The 15,704-nt window shown below is 32.0% G+C and overlaps 1 protein-coding gene across 1 annotated transcript in view; it reads left to right on the top strand.

The window, feature by feature from the left end:
• The first annotated feature begins 7,571 nt into the window (after positions 1-7,571).
• LOC110109138 (alcohol dehydrogenase) overlaps positions 7,572-15,704 on the top strand; it is a 70,342-nt gene continuing 62,209 nt past the window's right edge. Inside the window, exons 1-4 of the mRNA XM_028696099.1 lie at positions 7,572-7,615; positions 11,271-11,406; positions 11,545-11,614; positions 11,729-11,822. Coding sequence (XP_028551932.1) covers positions 7,573-7,615; positions 11,271-11,406; positions 11,545-11,614; positions 11,729-11,822 — 343 coding nt within the window. The 5' untranslated portion in view covers position 7,572. The remainder of the gene's footprint in view (positions 7,616-11,270; positions 11,407-11,544; positions 11,615-11,728; positions 11,823-15,704) is intronic.

Genomic DNA, 15,704 nt, shown 5'->3' with positions numbered 1-15,704 from the left:
AACCTGATGATATCCCAATAGAGGTGTAGAAATGCTTAGGAGATGAAGAAACTTCTTGGCTTATAAAACTTTTAAATATTATTTTGAATACTAAAAAAATGCCAGATGAGTAGAGAATGAGTGTGATGATTCCTATTTTTTATAATAAATGTGATGTATATAATTATAGAAATTACAAAGGAATTAAGTTAATATGCCATTCTTAAAACTATGGGAGAGATTTTTGGAGCAAAGGTTATGACATTATTATTTCTCAAATCAATTTGGATTCTTGTCGATTAGTCTATTATGGAAGTTATATATTTATTGAGAGGTTTGATGGAGAAGTATAGAGAGAATAAGGATGATCTACATATGATTTTTATTATTTAGAGAAAGTATATGATAATGTTTCAAGAGAAGTGCATGGGAGAGTTCTAGAAAAGAAAGGGGCTAATAATGCTTATATTCAAGTAATTAAGGATATGCATATTGGAGTTTTTACTTATGTTAAGGTGATTTGACCAAGAATTTTCCTATTTTAGGTTGATTACATTAAGGATCAACCTTAAGATTATATCTTTTACTTTAGTCATAGATGTTCTCACTACACATTTGCAAGAGATTTTATCCTAGTGCATGTTTTTTGTTAATGACAATCTTCTTATTGATAAGATTAGAGAGGGAGTTGAAGGTAAACTTGAATTATGGAGGTCAACCTCAAATTCCAAACATTTTCATTTGAGTATATCTAAAATCAAATATATGGAGTGTAATTTTAGTAGTAATAAATCTAGTTAGGGGATTATGACTTTAGATGACCAAGTCATTAAGAGGAGTACATGGTTTATATATCTTAATGCCTTTGTTCAGAGTGATGGTTAAATAGATGAGGATATTATTAGTAGGATTCAAATTGTATGGTTGAAGTGGAGGAATGCATCAAGCTTGTTTTGTGATAGAAAAGTCCCACTCAAGCCTAAGGGAAAATTCTATAAGATGGTGGTGAGATCAGTAATGCTTTGTGGTACAAAATATTGATAATTAAAATAGAAGCACCATATTAAGTTTTTTGTTGAAGAAATGAGGATGCTTAGTTGGATGAGTGACTTTACTAATAGAGTTAGGATACAAAATAAGAATACAAATAAAATGGTTGGAGTAGCTCCAATGAACGAAAATATTAGAGAGAGTCACCTTTAATGGTTTGGTAGCATCAAATGGTGCCTTATGATGACCCAGTTAGGAGACTAAATGTATTAGATTTAGCTTATGTTAAGAAAGGTAGAGGTAGACCTAAAAAGACTTATTTAGAAAATATTAGAAATGTCCATTCTTTATTAGATTTAAATGATTATTTATCTCTTAACAAGACAAAATGGAGAAAAAAGATTCATGTAGCCAAACCCATGTAGTGGGATAAAGGCTTGATGATGTTGTTGTTGTTTCATTTTTAAACTTTATTAGAAGGGGCATGTGAAGCACCTTAGGTTAGTATTCAACATACTTAGAAATGAAAAACTTTATATCAATCTAAAGTAGTGTCTCTTTTTTATAGATGAGGTATTATTTTAGGATTCATTATCCACAAAGCCTTAAAATTGAATCCTCTTTGGTTTAAGAAAATCCTCCCATCTTTAGTGACATTGGCATTATCTTCCACATAATTTCAAGTCCCAAATTTTGATAAACTTAAAGAAGAATTTAATTTATGTCTAATTTTTTTAATTTCACTTGAGCTTCTAGATAAGTTCCTTATAATACATAGCTTATTTTTAGTGATTGATGGTTACTTAAAAAGTGGGAAGTATATTCATATCTCTAAATCATATGTTTTGGAGTTCCTCATACTTGAGCTACATTATAATGGTATAACAAGAAACTTGAGTAACATTAAAACAATAAGAGTGTAAAATTGCAAAATATAGTGAAGATACCAATCATTAAAGAGTTTTGGAGTAATGAAATTGAATATCCTAAGTTTTCCTAAGCATACTCCACTACATTAGTTGTGAATCATAGCATATGCATCCTTAGATCTCTATCAAGCTTATAAGGATGTAAAAGAAGGTTTATGACATTCCTATAATTATTAAATCTCCATAGACCCTAGAATACTAACTATTCTATGTCCGGGCATGCTAGCGTTCTATCTCAACTCTCATAATTATCCAACATTCAATCATCAAGGCAATGTTCACATCAAATATTAATTTTATACATGACCACTGCATAAACTAAATGAAAAGTAGGAGATACTAAAAATAACCATTCAAAATTTAAAATATAAGAGTCTATATAAGAAATTAAAAAAGTTTCATATCAACAGTCCAAGACTATGAATTTAGGCAACCATTGAATAAAAAATTGAACATAGATTCCATTACTTCTTCAAGAAAGAAAGTACATGTAGAGAAGATGAAGAAAATATCACCTGAAATGAAGAATCTCAAATATATCCTGTAGATGAACCCTACCCTAAGTGAATCTCCCATTACAACTTCGCTCTCCACGCTCCTTACCTCTTTAATTTATTGTTTACTCACTACAGTGTTAACTAGCCACACCAAATGATGTATCTCTCTACTTACTAGTCTTTCTCATATTCTCCCCTAGATTTCTCTAAAAAACTCCCACAAAAAGACTTAAAACTATTCATACTTAATACAAAAATGGACTCAGGCACCATGACACTTGACAAGGTAGCACTGAAGTGTTTGAATATGACCTAGAACCTCGATGTTGCTCCACTATGATGTTGGCCTAACCCAACATCTTTGTTGATTGAACTAGTGCAACTTTTGGTTGAGCTAGTGCGACATATATTTTCCTTAACAATTCAACTATGGCACAACAAAAAATGTTTGTTGTGGTGCTTAACTATGCTTTCTAGTGCTGTGGTATTTCTTAGTTTGGTGCTTCTTCATTGAATTATTTGTAATTTTTTTCTTGAGACTCTGGAACTAAATTGTCCAAAACTGATATTTGGGTGTTGAAGAAGCTACAATGCTGATAGTCGTTACACTGCGACACTGGTTATAAACTTTGCACATTTGGTTCATTAAACATTCCTGCATAGTATCAACTAAAACATACCTCTTTACTAAAATATAACAAAATAAAATGCAACATAATTTTCTCTCAATGAATCCCTCCAGTTGAAGCTCTTGTTTTTCCTCAAGCAATTACATTTATACCTTTGATTTGCTTTTATATTCCAAATAAAAAAAATTATAATTTAAAACTATTTAAAATGTAAGATTCTACCATTTAAATATAAATTATAATGATCAAAGTGTAGAAATTTTAATTTAAAAAATCATGAAAAATCATCCTAAGAAATCATCTTTGTTAATATCCAAATTGAGCTCTTCTACTATAAGTGTACGTGCAAGGTTGACTATAGGTCTTAGACACGAATAAATTATCATTTAGAAAATTTTTGTACCTTAGTTAAATTTGAAATTCATTCATAAACCTTCATATGTTTTAGTTTATTTATACTCCCTTATTTGACTTGAGTATTAGAATCTTTTAAGAATACAATTGTATAAGATACAAATTTTTGATGTTTGATGTACACAATTTTCTTTTCCCTTCTTCCTTTTGATGTTATTTTCATGTGTTTCTTTTTAAACTTATATGAGTACTAAAGTAAGGATTTTGAAAATATGATTGCTTCTTCCTTCAAGTAATCCTAAATTGAAATAATACAAGGATTGTTATAAGTTCACTAATTCCATATTGGAGTTTATAATTATTTTCAACAAAATATAAGCACTCCCGCTTCCTAAACTTAGTTATTCAATTTTGTAACAAATAGTTCATGCTCATTTAAGTTCAAAATGAAGTATTAACTTAGATAATTTTCTTAGTTTATTATGTTGATTTCAAGTTATAAATTATCGTTCTTTTAAGTTAGCACCTATAGTTTTATATTATTCTTAATTTTAAATAATTTTTAATTGATATTTTCATTTTGGTTAACTTGCCTATCATAGTGTAAAATATGGAGGACATTTCAATAATTAAGCAAATTAAGAATTTTATGTCTATGGAAATTTAACTAACAACAACTAATAACAAATAAAATAAAGAGCACAAGTAACAAAATAAAGAAAATTAACTACTGCAAAGAAAATTGATTTCAAACAAAATGCATTAACAACAACTTGTACATCTTGCACTAAACTCATCAAGAGCTACAACATTACAACCATCACAAGGACCTCCCCAAGCAAAGAACATAAAAATAAAGAAAACAATAACCAACCAACCAATAACAACATCCATCATCTCCTCCTCTTTCTATCTCTCTCTTAAGAAAATAAAGTAAAAAAAAAAAAAAAATACAACAACAATAACCACTATCAATTGTAATCATCCTCCTCCTCTTTATCAAAATTTGTAGCCTACAGGTGCCACACATAAGAATCATATGTAGGGGCTGCAAGTAGGGGTGGATCTAGCCTTAATTTTTAGGGGTGGGCAAACTTATTATATAAAAAATTAAATTAAAAAAATAAAAAAATATTTAAGCTAAAATTCTCTTATACTCCTCATGTATATAAAAAAAGCCAAATTACCTTCAATATGAGAATGTCAAGGTCTTTATAGTAGCAAGAACAATGAGGTCACCACACCAACGATCTTGTATGGGATGGAAAGGATCAGTGGCAACAAAAGTAGAATAGGTCGTCCGTTGTCATGCAGAGAATAACGTTGCGAGCGGCTAGCGCGGATAGGAATGATTAGTGCAGAGTGAAGGTTGCGAAGATGTGGAAGGCTGGGAAGATGCTGAAGTGCAAAACTATAATTCGAAAACCCTAGCATGTAAAGTGGTGCACACACTTAGCCAAAATTTTGGATGAAAAAGGGTAGGCGCACATAGGATAGGGTGATATTAGGGTAAAAAATATTCTTGAGAGGGGACAAAATTTCAAAATTAACCTTCATATAAATTTTTTTTTTTTATTTTGAGGGTTGACATTTTCCCACCCCTGACTTATATGGGGATCCGCCCTTGCTGGCAAGAATTAGAGCTAATTAGGGGTCTCTACAAATGACTCCTCTTAAACATTCTAACTAATGCTTCATTGAATTGTGAAGCATAATTGTATTTCTTTATTACATGTTCCATATATGATACATCCCCAATTACCACTCTCTAGACTCATCACAAAATAGTCACACTCTCCATTTGCTCCCTAATGTCATTAACCTACTCTCCTACGGATCTGAGCACTCTGACTACTACTACTGGGATGGCTAGGTAATCGAGGCTCACTAGGTCATGCTTTCTCCTCATTTCATCCCTTCTGAAATCTCTCTATTTTTTGCTTGGTGAGAAAAAATGGGAACAGTTGCTCCTCATTAGACTCTCCTAACACACTAACAATGATATAAAGGGAATATACAAAAGATGGATAACCTAAACCAATTGAAGTGGAGCCCCTAATGATATACATTAAAGAATAAAAGATTAACTTCCCCACATGAATCGAGTGACCCACCTGAATTGCATAATTCAAAATTGCCCTATCCCGAGTCACCTCACTAATATTTTTTTTCTTGGCTGAAATCTAACATAAATGAAATAATGACGAGCCTTGAACAATTGAATTAAACATTAATAAGGGAAATTAATAACTTTTTATCTCTCTCTTTCCATACTACACCACTCCTAGGATTAGCTAACACTCTTAAAAGCTCCTAGGGGTCTACAAGTGCATTACTAAAAGAAAAATAATCATCAAAATCTATGTCTATTAGTTTATACATCATATTAATACTAGAGGGTTTAAAAGGTACCCACTTACCCCTTATAAAACACATTATTTTGGGCTTCCTTAGCATTCATAATGAACTCTCTCATAATGTCACGACACAAGCACTGGGTTCCTCACACAAGGTCTATCATCCCCTACGACTCACAGTAATGGACATGATCGCACCTCTAAGATTTAGGAATTTTCTCTAAGGAATTAATTGTTCGCTAACAAAAAATTGAGAAAATCTCTCCTCAACCTCAACGAATATGAATCTCCTCCTATCAAAGGAAGAGGAAGCCCTCTTCTTAGTAGTTTGAACTTTAGGGGCTATTAGAAAAATTTGATCAGTATAAAAAAAACACAAAATAACTATGTAAAGGGAAAAGAAAAACTCAAGATCAATTAAAATAATGAAAACCAACCCTTCTTATTTATAGAACTTGACGAGTACTACAGTGCTGCAAAGGGTAATGCTATATGGTATTATGAAGAGATAAATGACAAATGATTAGATTGATAATGATACCGAATGTGAAATAATGTGTGACCCAGTGGTGTAGGTGTTAGAAAATGAAATGATAACTTTTTGACTACAGGATCACTGCAACATTTGATAGTACATACACTATGATGCTGGGTAAAGACTATCACTGCAACACTATAACTGACTAATTATGGTTTTTGACCTATTATTATGGTGCTAAGAGTAGTGTTTTGGTGCATAATAAAAATTTATAATAAAAAAGTTAAGTATATACCATGATGCTGAATATAATGTCCCAGCACTTTAGAAATTAGGGACCTAATGCTGCTGTCCTACAAGAGTGAGCGTAGAAGCATTTATAAGAGAAAGTAGTGATACAATGCTTAATTGAGCAGTGATGTGGCATTGTACCCGCTAGCGTTCTTCTGAAATGGTAGTGCTATAAGGTCAAATTTAGAAGCTACGGTGTTTAACAAGCCAACTTGTAATGCTTTAAGTTCTAATGTTGTGATGCTAATTCAATTTCATCATTACATAAAAAAATGCTGAAAAAATGTTAATTAATTTTTATTCAAGAACCATAATAAGTAAACTCATAAATAATACATACATGATATTTTTCAAAAAATAAAGAACAAAAGCATCACACATCAACAACAAAGTTAAGATTTAACATCAATAGAATTCGTTTACCTTCCAAATAATCCTAAGTTTATAGTTTTCAAAAATACTTGCATACTTTATTGTCTCTATGACAACCAAATTTTAGAGAAATAAGAATTGCAGAATAGGCCAATTTATACGTTCTCCAAGTTATAAAATCTATTTATAAAAATATTTACTAGGGCTTAACATGATGTCAAAGTCACTAGTTGTCACTAGTTAAAAGATCTATTTCATAAGAATATTCATTGGCTTATAGCTTTTTTACTTAAGGGTTTCAAAATCAAAACATTAGAAAAAAATCAATATAAAAATTTAAATATAAGAGACATTTATAAAATAAATCGCCCATTAATTGATTTGGGCTCTTCCCTTAATTCATGGGCGAATAATTTTATTACTTGAGAGCTTTAAAATTAAAATATTTGAAATAAATCAATATAAAAAATTAAATATTAAAAATTTTTATAAAGTAAATCTCCCACTGCACCCCCTCTAAAAATATTCATAGTTAAATCTCCCATTGCTTTTCCCATAATTCATGGGCGAATAACTTTTTTACTTATTGATTTCACAATTAAAATATTAAAAAAATATATAAAATTTTAGAAAGTACAGATCTTATAAGTAAATCGCCCATTGCCCCCCGCCGCGGCCGCGGCATTTCGGTTCCACATGCCTCGGCCGAAGGCAGGGGAGCTCCTCATCAAGACCAAGGGTCTAATCCCTTTTCCACCTCCTCCGTCTTTGTTTTGATTACTCTGTTTTAATGAAATGTGTGACTTGAAATTAGTTTCAAAGTTTGGTTAAAATTGTTCATTTGAATCCGCTTTTACACTTATTTTTCTATTATTTACTTATTTTATGCATGATTGTCCAATACAACTTCAATTTAATTAGATAAGTTGATGCCGTAGTTCACTATCAATATGCCTTACTTTATTCTGAGCCACTTATACAATAGGTATTTGAAGAGTTTTTGACATTTTATTAGATAAGGTACATGAGTATTGCGGTGTTTTCTCAAATCAAGTAATTAAAAAATGTTTTGGTCTATCCCTAACAAATGGCTTGTTATAACCTATAACTTAAGCCTTTAGGTAAAAAATATGTTTATCATTGGTGTACAAGGCCTAATTTTGGTCCCCATTGATCCACATTCTTAACAAAAAGTATCAGAGTTGTTTTTTTGGTGAGGATTACGTGTTTCATCTTTCTAACAACTCCTTCATTCCTCCTTATGCGTGAGAGCTCCAAAAATGTTTTCATTCATTTAGGTACGTTTTTGGGAAGATGAGACATTTGAACTTGACCGCCACATCTACCAATGTATAGGTCTTTTGTAGGGGATCACAACCCTTTAGGAAAATCTCTTCAAGTTGGCAAATGCTAAACTTATCCTCCATTTCAAGTTTCTCTTTTTTACTATGATATAGTTTGATAACCAATTTGGGTACTGCATCTTCATTATGAGCCCAACAAACAATAACTTGTTAACCTTCTCTTTGATTTAATTTTGCATCTCCTTGGCTATTGGCTTTATCTTTTGTCTTATAGAGTTACTACGAATGTGGATATTAAGTTGGTGACAGGTGATATCCATATTTATGTTCGATGCCTATAAAGATTTTGATGCAAAAATATTCAAATTATTTCATAAGAATGGTAGTAATTTTAAATCACCTTACTCTTGGGTGCTGATCTTAAATGTGTCGGTGCTATCTTCAACATTGATTGGGACTTTGGTTACTCCTTCGGCATCCCTAGGATATTCTCATGCTTAATAACCTACTTAAAATTTCCAAGCTTAGAGTTCTAATATAGTTTATATAACATTTCCTTGACTCACTTAAATTTCCTTTTGCAATTGCCATCAATTTGCATGTAAAGAAGTTACTGCTAGATATTATAAAAAGATGATGATTTTAAACCCATTTTGTAGTTGCTAACAAAATATTTCATTATGTTAAAGGAGTCCTGATTATAGTGAGTACTACTTGCTTTTATGCAAAATATTTATTATTCCCATAGGTCACTCTGTTTCTCATCTTCACCTTAAAAAATCAACCAAAGACCCTTCGATGATTGCAAATTACAGGGGCCAATGCTATTCCTTTTAAGGGCATGGTGAAATAAAATACCAAATAAACTACAAAATTAAGTAATATCCTAATTGCATTCCTCTTTATTAATCTTATCCCATCTATTTTGGGTAATTAAAACTTATGGACTTTTTAAATTATTGATTATCACTTTAGTAGTATCATTTAGCTATCTTTTGGTCAGGTGTAGTTTACCTCATTACTCTCCACTCTTCTAAAGCTGAATCTCCGAGAAGACTCCTTTTTTGTTCCTCCTAAGATCACAGATATGACTTCAAAATTTAATTTGACTTGTTCCCTAACTCTCTGGCATACATTGATTCTTTAGGTTTCTAACATGTTCAACTAAGAAATTCCGTGAGGTGCCCCTTCCTGATCAATGTTTCAACTAGAGTCATCAAATGAAAAGTATTGTTGGTGTCACTTCCATGTTCATTGTAGTACAAATGGGGATTTGTTCAATTTGGTTTTTAGAAGGCGCCCGTATGATTTGAAATGCTCCTTAGTTTGGTTGGCCATCATAATTTTGGAGAGGTGTTGATTAAGAGTTTTGATACTTCTATCATTTTAGTTTTTAGGAAGGATCCTCTCTAGGATTTTTGCATCCACCTTAGTTGACTTCACTGTAGTTGATCTGGTGAGTGCTCCGATTTTGAAACAACCATTTTCGCAGTTTGAAGTTGAAGAGATTGTGTATCCTTTGGTGAATCATCAACATTGATGAATTTGTTTGTCCTGATTAGCAACTCGACCATTGCATTTGGAGGATCCTTTTTGGCAACTGCAAATTTAAAGATATATTCAATAATTTTATGCACGAGAACCACTTTAGAAATAGTAGGATCAAGACTATGTACCTTAAATATCAAACGAATCTGGTCACGTATGGCTACAAGGATTTTCCTTTATTTGTTTAATCCACTTCTACAAGATAGAGAAGTGTGCTAGTAGTTTCTTCTTGAATTCCTCGAAGAAAAGGATGCATTCATGAATTTCTCAAAGCAACTGTTGCATTCTGGACGTATTTTTGAGAGTCACTTATGGACAGCATCCTTGAGGGAGGTTTGTAGCGCTCAATAATTGATTTAAATAGACACTGCATGAAGCGCCATAATGGCTTCAAATCTCATTAAGTGTTTAGCAGGGTCTGCTATTCCTTTATAGCTATCGTGTTGAGGAATCTAAAATTTTTAGGGGAAAGACTTTATTGAGAATCTCTAGTACGAATGTAAAATGCAGTTGAGGATTGAAGTATTAACCTTGACCAAAGCTCATTAATCTTGAAGGTTCTTCAACGGAGGACCCATTTTCTTTTTTTCTTGGCGTTCTTTTTGGATCAACGAACCCTAGGTGGTGGATCAATCTTGGGCACCTCTTGTACTAGAATTTTTGCTGACAATGACATAGATCTCCCTTTTGTAACTTTCCAGATAACGCAGAAGGCAATTGAGTCATAGTCATATGTACTAGATTTGATAAATTTGTTTGGATAGAAGAAATCTGCTCTTGAGTTGCATAGCTTATGAATGGTGGACATTCTTCTCATATCCAATCAGTCTTTTCCATCACCTCCGCATTTTAATGAACGCACCAATAATAATAGATACCTTGGGGGATTAAAAGTTGAAAACATTTGCATAGGTTATGGAAGAAGAAAGTGAGCGAACATAATCACAAATTTAGAGGTGAATTCCTTACGAGTGCCTTTAGTGAAACAAAATACAAACTTAAATTCCTCTTATTTGAACTTTGTAAGCTTACATGAAATTTTATTGTTACAGGATGACCTAATTTTGTAACTATGTCACATCGTATGACCATTGCTGGATAAAGGCTTAGAATGACCTAGACTCTCTTGCCTAGGCTTGGTGTTCTTGAAAGCTCAATGAATACTCTTTTTGTGTCTTGTTGTTCCTCAGAGATAAGTCCATGGCATGAAGGGAAACAAGCCTTCGGATAAATTAGCTGGTATAATACAGATATAAGTTTGTATGTACCTCTGGATAAATTGGTATTTTGAGGTATAACTTAATTAAGAAAATTTTATTTTTATCTTATGAAAATTGGATATTAGAACATGAACCATAACTCTATAATTAAGCTTGTATGTACCTCCGGATAAATTAGCTGAGTATTTTAGTATCATAATACAGATATATTTCATCACACTCAAGTCTTGGTTATTTTTGGTTGGAAAGCTTCGGTTGTTCTACCTCTTAGCATTTTTTGTCATTGGATTCTGATATTTCAATTAAAAGTTTGTTTATGCAGCTTGTGGAGTTTGTCACTCTGATCTTCACGTCTTGAAAGGTGAACTTCCATTTTCAAGTCCTTGCGTTTTGGGTCATGAAATAACCGGAGAAGTTGTTGAACATGGTGCCCACACGGATGTTGGCATAACAAAGAGGTGTTTGTGACGCAAGAAAACTTTTGGGTTTTGTTTCCTCTTAGTACTTGTTTTCTTGCTTCGTCATGAAGTTATTTATTCTGATTTGCTATGTCACTGATGACTTATTTTGATATCTTTTACTTTTTGAATGTACAGGTTCCCTATTGGAAGTCATGTGGTTGGAGCATTTATAATGCCTTGTGGCAATTGCTTCTTTTGTGTCAAAGTAGAACCTTTGGGATTTTATTTATTGATTTGTTATCATAACTTGCTAGTTGTAACTTCACATTCATCCGTTTGGCTTTCGTTCCAAGAACTGATTAGATGATCTGTTGTATAGGGCCAGGAAGACCTATGTGAGGCTTTCTTTGCCTATAATCGAGCAAAAGGAACACTTTACGATGGTCAAACCCGGCTATTTCTGCGAAATAGCGGTATTTATCTTTGCACTAACTTTATTCATTGAATTTAATAATGTTCTAAAGTTCGTCTTCACGCCAAAAAGATTCATTACTGCTGCAATTGCCAATCAAGTTACCAAGTGAAATAAATAAATTGCTATTCTGAATTTCTAATACTGGAAATGTAAATCCACCACTACCTTTATGTGGTTCGTCCTGCAAATTCCATTGGTCCGAGTGTTTTCTGGATTGATATAAAACAGAAGTGCTTGGTTTTTTCAGAGCATTTTTTTTGAATGCTTGGCTAATGTCAGGACACCTTTTTTTTATTAGTAAACTCAGAGTCCGATCAACAAAATCACTGCCACGGCATTTGGCTGAACAATTTTCATTGTTGGTGTGAATATTCTATTGGGTCCTCAGACCAGAGTATTAAGAATTAAACTACTCTCTAAATGTATTTCAGAATTTCTTTCTTTCTTTTTTTTTTTTCTTTAAAGATTAATAGCATTTTTTATTGGCTTAAATAAAACTCGCCTCACTTTTAAAATTATTTCAATTTATCTCAAGTTTAATGCCGAAAACTGGAATGGAGTGGATTCACAAATCCATTTATTCCTGCTATGCCTAGTATCCTATAAGTGAATATCTTCTTCTGCCATAAACAGGTTTCTTATTAGTGTTACTATAAAACTACCGAGATACTATTTACTGTTTAGCCTCGGCACTAACATAAACTCATATTTTTAGAGAACCTCTTTAATCACTTTAAGCTCGACATACTTCTCTATACATTCATCAATAAGGTCAAAATCTCTATCATTCATCTTAATTTACTTGGATGCACTTATTTACTTGTTTTAATGGTGTTACTTGTAATTTGCATTCATTGTTATATTAGTGGCATGGGAATTTTATGTCCAAAAATATCATGAGTTCACTCTAAATTGAAAGTTGTTCATTTAACTTGATCTACTTGTATTTTAATCAGAATAAATCCCATTAGAGTTCATTAAGAGTGACATTGGAAGCTCTCCTAACATAGGCCTTGGCTAATTGGTTAGACAGATTCATCAGTTGATCAGTGAGGGTGCTCTGGAAAAGATGCCTTACCTAATCCAGATAGGTTAATTCACTGAATACTTGAAGTTTGTGTAAATCCACATGGATTTAAGCTATCTGTATCTTGGGCACCCTTGTATTCTGACCTCTAATTATAATGCTTCTATATCTTTAAGTAACCCTTCATCTTGAGTTAAGATCAATTTACCTGACCTCCAAATTCTCTATTTAAGGCATTCACCACCACATTAGACTTGCCTAGACAATACTGTATGTCAATATCATAATCCTTTATTAATTTTAGTCATCTTCTCTGTCTCAAATTTAATTCATTCGAGTAAAAATATATTTTAAACTCTTATGATCTGTAAATATTTCACATCTCACACTATATAAGTAATATCTCCAAATTTGTAAAACAAAGATAACACTAGCTAAATATAAGTCTTGTGTGAGATAATTATTTTTATGAGGCTTCAGCTATCTGGAGGCATGTGCAATCACCTTTTTATTTTGCGGTAAAATACAACCTAACTTTTTAAGAAGCATCATTGTATAATTGGAATCCCTCAGTTCCAGATGAAATTGTTAGTACTGGTGTCAATGTTAAATACTTCTTAAATTCCTGAAAACTTTGCTCACATTTATCAGTCCATTCAAATTTAACATCTTTTCATGTCAACCTGGATAGAGGCAAAATAATTTGAGAAAAGCCCTTTATAAATCTTATATAATAACTTGCTAATCCCAAAAAGCTCCTATCTTTAGTCACATTAATTAGTCTTTGCCATTCTACAACTGCTTTCACGTATTCTGGATCTATTGATTTACGTTTACCATTAATAATGTCTCTCAAGAAACAATTTTTTTCTCAACCAAAATCCACATTTAAAAAATTTAATAAATAATTTGTGTTGCCTTCGTAATTCCATAACAATTCACAAATGATGTGCATGCTCTTCATTATTCTTAGAATAAACCAAGATATCTTTAATAAAAATTATTACAAACTGATCCATATAAGTCCTGAAAATTTTATTCATCATATTCACAAATGCTGTCAGGGCATTTGTTAATTCAAATGACATAACCAAAAATTAGTAATGCCCATATCTGATATCAAAAACTGTCTTCTCAATATTACTTTCTTTCACTTTGACTTAATGGTAATCATATCTCAAATCAATTATGGAAAATACATAAATACCCATTAGCTGATCAAATAAATCATCAATCATCGGAAGATGATATTTATTTTTAATGGTTATCTTGTTTAACTCAATGTAATCAATATAGAGCCTCATTGATCATCCTTCTTAACAAATAATACTGGTGCACTTCAAAGAGATATACTGGTCTGATAAAGTCCTTTTTTAAGCAGTTCTGATAAATGAATTTTCATTTCTTGTAACTCTTTGGTTGTAAACTCTACTTTCCTCTTTGGAGGCAAACTATCCAATTCCTCCAGAATAATATCCATAAATTCATTCAGCACATGAATATAATTTATATCATCCATTTCCCCTTTGTTGGCTTCTAATTTTGCCATGGCTTCTAATTTTGCCAAGAAAATCAATTCACCAGCTTTCATACTTTTTGTTTACCTAACTAGAAGTAATCAAGGATGAACATACTCCTTTCGCATACATAAAATAAAATACCTCATCAAATCTGGCTTTTTTCTTCCAACATTCAATAGTAACAAAATATTTGACCAATATATTTATACCCAAAATTACTTTAAACTCCGTTAAGGTAGTACAATTAAATCGATTGGAACTCTCTGCTAGCTATTATATGATTAACTTAACATGAAGCATTGACAAATAAATAATCTCCCCCGGTAACAAAATATTCAAACCATAAGTAAAAAATAATAGGTTTTAAGTGTAATTTGTCATAGAATATCTCTAGCAGGTAAGTTTGAAATAATGATCATACCTATCACCACTCCTTAAGATTCCTTGGCTTCTTGTGAGGTTAAAGAAACAACTCGGGCTAGTACTGGTCTCATAGTTTCTCCAGATGCTTCTCCTTTTATGTTCAAAACGGGTTTACTCAATTGTGACTTAGCACCTCTATACTGCTCTGTCCTTGTCACACCCCATTTTAACCCCTCTACAGTCAAATTAGAGTGTAACAGAGAAGGAGAATCTTAACAGAACATCTCCTTACTTACCCCCATTCTGAACAATGATAACAGAATTAGATAAGTAAAAAGTAGTCTATTCAAACTATCATAACCTCACTAATCATAATACTTCAAAATGTTTATAATAGGAAGCATATATAATATATCTTAACTAAAATGTACATTTCAAATAAAATACAAAGCTTTACTAAAAACCTTTAAAATTTACTTACATATTCAAAAGACTGCACAACTATCATTCAGATATCTTTTTAGATCTCTTTGTACACCCAAAGCATTTGTGTAGACCCAAAAAGAACAGTCACCCCTTTAATGCCCTACGGGTTTCTTTCCCTTTTCCTGCAGTATAACCACTGCTAATAAGTCATGCTCAATGAAATACACAAATAATGTATAAAAAAATTAGTAATAACATGGTGAATAATTATTGAGAACACATGAGAATTCTATATTGATTATATGAAATGCGATACATTTAGAGTTATATGATGGTTATAGGCTTTTGCACTTTTCAATTTTTCAATTCAAGGTTAGGTCAAGATTCCCAACTTTAATAATTGAAGCTGCTCTCTCATCCAAGGTTTAGAATGTTAGCTTACCTCGTCAGGTCTTTCGCTTTTACTTGTGCGGGCTTATCCCCATATATGGCTTATTTCACTTTCTCAATAGCAATCCTTTTTAACCCTCATGACATATGCTAT

This window comes from Dendrobium catenatum, unplaced genomic scaffold (assembly GCF_001605985.2).
Source record: "Dendrobium catenatum unplaced genomic scaffold, ASM160598v2 fragScaff_scaffold_716, whole genome shotgun sequence".
Taxonomy (NCBI): Eukaryota; Viridiplantae; Streptophyta; class Magnoliopsida; order Asparagales; family Orchidaceae; genus Dendrobium; species Dendrobium catenatum.
The sequence above is the reverse complement of the archived record's forward strand: the minus strand, read 5'-3'. Positions and strand labels throughout refer to the sequence as shown.